This window comes from Pyxicephalus adspersus, chromosome 2, assembly GCF_032062135.1.
Source record: "Pyxicephalus adspersus chromosome 2, UCB_Pads_2.0, whole genome shotgun sequence".
Lineage (NCBI taxonomy): Eukaryota > Metazoa > Chordata > Amphibia > Anura > Pyxicephalidae > Pyxicephalus > Pyxicephalus adspersus.
The window spans coordinates 98,430,568-98,434,662 of record NC_092859.1 but is presented as its reverse complement, the minus strand read 5'-3'; the positions used below and the strand labels follow the sequence as shown (position 1 = coordinate 98,434,662).

The following is a 4,095-nucleotide window of genomic DNA, read 5'->3' as shown; positions in this document are numbered from 1 at the left end:
CACATTATAAAAAGGGGAAGCGGCCGGGCTCCCATCACAGAAGATTGGAGAGTCTGGCAGAGGCCCAGGAGGACACTTGTTCGTGCAGCACACACATACGGCACCTACCATACAGAGCCATAGGCCCCCGAGCCCACCGGGGTGAGGTGCTGATACCGCTCCGGTACCTCCCACACCGTCTTGTTCAGCTCCTGCCGGTAAAACCCGCTACGGCTGCTCATTTCGGTGTAGCCGGCTGTGGCAGCAGTGTAGGAAGAAGGCGGGAGGAGGCGGAAGGAGGAGAGAGCTGGGGGAGGAGAGGGATTAGGTGGAAGGGACTCTCCATACGAGTCACACAGCTCACACCGAATGTATGATAATTATTTTATATTATACAAAGCTGACAGATGGCCTATAATCCAGCAACATGGCAACGCCCGTGTGTCACTCCAAACTATGTGTGACAAACTCCTGGAATCTCTCTGGCTGTACACACACAGGTGTATGGTTACCTCACAGCCCACCTGCCACAACCTCTCCCAAAGTCTCACTGATCATATGAAAGCCCCTTAATAGTTACAAATGCAAAGCATGTTGTAAGCTGCTTACTGGCGCAAAGAAAACACAGCATGTTGGTTTGCATGGGCTGCCCATGTGTGTGCGGTTCTACCTGGAGAAGTGAAAGTATCTGTGGAGCCAGCACCTTCATTTCCAGGAAACACTGCAATTCCCTGCAGCCACAATGCAAACACATCCCATGCACAGGGTGCTTCCCAATCACTGCTATAACCCTGAATTGGGGCATCTGGGGACATGGAAATGGGGAACAACAAGTCTGGAATGGGCCCTACACTCCCAGTGAATCCCAAAATGTTTGTTCTCTTCATGCACTAGTACCCCTCAAGTCCCTTGGCGCCATCTTCTTTCTGGCCTCCCCCTACACTCTGTGTATGTATTTGGGAGCAAAATTATCATTATAAAAAGCAAATACCCCGGCACCTGATCTCATGTGATGGGTGAGATCAGATACAGGGTCACTTGCTTTAGTGAAACGTCCACCGATGACGCGGCTTCCCTTCTCACACATGTGCATTTTATTACACATGTGGGTACGTATGTGTCCTGCACGTCACTGCTCTTCATAGTAAATCATTCTCAGCTTTACGTGTCTTTGACACTCCCGTGGCCTGGATGCATTGATTGCTAGTATCTGCCACCATCATAAAGGTCCAAAAAGCATACACATGTATATGATAAAATGTAAAACTTAGCTATCCAATTATACAGGCTGGCTGACAATGAACTAAAAACAACAAAAAATTAATAAAAAATCTAAGTGTCCCTGATTTCATGGGACTGTCCCTTTTCAAGAACCAAATCCCTTTGTTATTCCTTATTTCTCTGATGTGTAGAATTCCATAAAGAAATGTACTATTTAATTTGCAGAAGTGTTATGCTACAGGGTAATGTACATCCAATCACTAGATTAATGAATGTGGTAGTCTGAAGAGCCAGTAAAAGCAGTACTGGAGAACAAATCACTTTTTGCAGGTCAATTCTGTATGGTCTATGAAACTTTGTACTACATTATGTTCCTCTTTTTCATATCAGAAAGTTGGAAGGTATGCAATGAATACACCTCCGCTTCTTCCCCACATAATGGCACTTGGAATCAGTGACTGACCACACTTTAGGAAGAAAGAAGGAGCATCACGTGTTCACTTATTCTTGGAAGAACCAGGGTTTTGGATACACTGAGCACTGTAAGGTATAAACATCCCTCAGAACTTGCTGTCCCTTGGTTAAAGTTTGTACATCTGTCTATACAGCTTTGAGGATAGTTGTAGTCAGAGGTAAAATCCCAAAGTTCTATTTAGGGACACATGTGGAAATATTAGCTAGCAATTAACGGGTCAGCCATAAAATTAACCTGTGTCCACAATATCAACAATAAATTATTTACATGTTCTAAACAAGCAGTAATGCACTTTATTAGAAGTCTTCAATAACATCTGTAGCTATGGACATTTTGGAGAAATTCATCTTCAAATTTCATTAGGAAAGCTCTGAGAATACAACCTGTCAGCCTTCTCATGTACACAAAGGCAAGGTGTTTCTTGTGTGTTAGAAATCAGTTCAGGCAGCTAGACATTACATTGATGTATTTTTTAAAGCTTTTCTTCTGTTGCTCAGAATCTTGGCACTGACACACAATAATCTTACCTGGGAAATTACTTATCAGTTCTTCGACTATCGTATGCAGGGTATATAGCCACAATGGTAAAAATCAATAAAGAGTCTGGTGGAAATGAAGATATAAGGTATATCGAAAACTTCCACACCACACAAAGTTGTCATCCTAGGATGCTGCAGTAAAAGTTTTCATGCCAACAAAATATCATTTAAATTATCACTAGTTTATTATCACTAGTGTCGGTGTCAAAGCCACCCATACAGTCAGCATCTGATGTGTAGTACACTTTGAGTTAGCCTCCATACTTTTCCCTCAGAAACTCACTAGGTACCGAAGCAAAAATTAGTCTGCCTAGTCCAAAGCTCAATTTGGAAACAAGCTCCGACACTTCTATCCCAATAGGCTCCCTTTATTATATGTTCACATACCCTCTCTATTAGAAACTCGTGTTTAACTTAGAATCAGCCAATCACATGGCAGCAAGTCAGTGCATTAAGACATGTAGACATGGCCAAAACAGCCTGCTGAATTTCAAACTAAGCATCAGAATGTGGAAGAAAGGTAAGTTAGGTTGCTTTGAACATGGCATTGTTTTTTAGTGCCAGAAGGGCTGGTCTAAGTATTTTTTAGAAACTACTGATATGCTTGGATTTTCACACGCAAACATCTCTAGGGTTTAGACCAGAAAATATCCAGTAAAGAGTAGTTCTCTGCACAAAAGTGCCTTGTTTACATTAGCAATGGATCAATCTTGTTTTGTTCCAACGGTCGAGGCTGGTGGTGTAGATATGTAGGATTAGTACCAATTAAACATTGTTTAGATGCTACAGCCTACCTTAGTTTTGTTAGTGATCCTGTCTATCCTTCTATGACCATGGTGTACCCATCATCTAAAGGCTACTTCCTGGAGAATAACATTTTATGTCATAATGCTCAAATCATCTTAAACTGATTTCCAAAACATTGAAATTAGTTCATTGTACTCAAATGGCCTCCACAGTCACTAAATCTCAATCCGATAGAGCAGAGTCCCCAACACCTGGGCTGCAGACTGGTTCCAGTCTGTGGCTGGTGAGTTGGGGGCTGCAAATGACAAAAGGCAGAAGCGGAGGCAGCAAATGCATCGGCAGCCCTCCTTACACTGCTCTAAAGCTAGTAACAGTGTGACAGCAGGAGCACAACCAACAGGAGCGCAACCAGCGGGAGCGCGGGCATCTCTCCTCACACTGCTTACACAGGTACACAGTTACACAGCTGCTGAGAATGGCAGAGCAATGTATGTAAGGTTTACACTTCTCTGCCATTCCTAGCAGCTCTAACAACACAGCAGCTCTCTTACATTACTCTGCTTTTCTCAGCTAGTGAGCTGACAGGAGGCCGAACTGCTGAGAATAGCAGAGTAGTGTAAGCTGTACATATACCGGGCCCTGGCAAAATTTTATTCTATGTTACCAGGAAGTTCTATGTTTTTAGAAAGGTTGGCGATCACTGCAATAGAGCACCTTTGGGATGCAATGAAACAGAAGATTTGCAATATAGATGTGCAGCCTACAAATCTTCAACAACTGAATGAATTACACAATTATTTTGTGTCAATTAGGACACTGGGCAGTGTTTTCAGCACGTTGTTGGTTTATTATGGCAATTCTGATGGGAAAGGGGGTCAAACTCAACACTAGCAAGGTGTACCTATTAAATTGGCGAGTGATTGTAAATATTGGATACCTTTCTTTTTTGGCAGCTGCTTCTATTAAAAAAAAAAAAAGCTTTGGTTGGATTGATCTAAGGTATAAATCTCATTGAAGGAGTCATAAAAGAATTATAATACCAGTTATTATTATTATTATTATTAATAAACAGGATTTATATAGCGCCAACATATTACGCAGCGCTGTACATTAAATAGGGATTGCAAATGACAG

The 4,095-nt window shown here is 42.2% G+C and overlaps 1 protein-coding gene and 1 long non-coding RNA gene across 4 annotated transcripts in view; one reads left to right on the top strand and one right to left on the bottom strand.

Annotated features, from left to right (window-relative positions):
- The window catches only part of MAPK11 (mitogen-activated protein kinase 11), a gene marked incomplete in the record, with an annotated part of 23,934 nt that extends 23,580 nt beyond the window's left edge, over nt 1-354 (bottom strand). Inside the window, 1 exon segment of the mRNA XM_072401598.1 lies at nt 109-354. Coding sequence (XP_072257699.1) covers nt 109-221 — 113 coding nt within the window.
- Nucleotides 1-4,095, top strand: part of LOC140324049 (uncharacterized) — a 51,912-nt gene that overhangs the window by 4,999 nt on the left and 42,818 nt on the right. For 2 of the 3 annotated variants that reach the window (XR_011919475.1, XR_011919474.1), the window contains exon 2: nt 1,591-1,747. This is a non-coding gene — a long non-coding RNA (uncharacterized lncRNA). The remainder of the gene's footprint in view (nt 1-1,590; nt 1,748-4,095) is intronic. The other variant, XR_011919476.1, reaches the window with a different exon arrangement.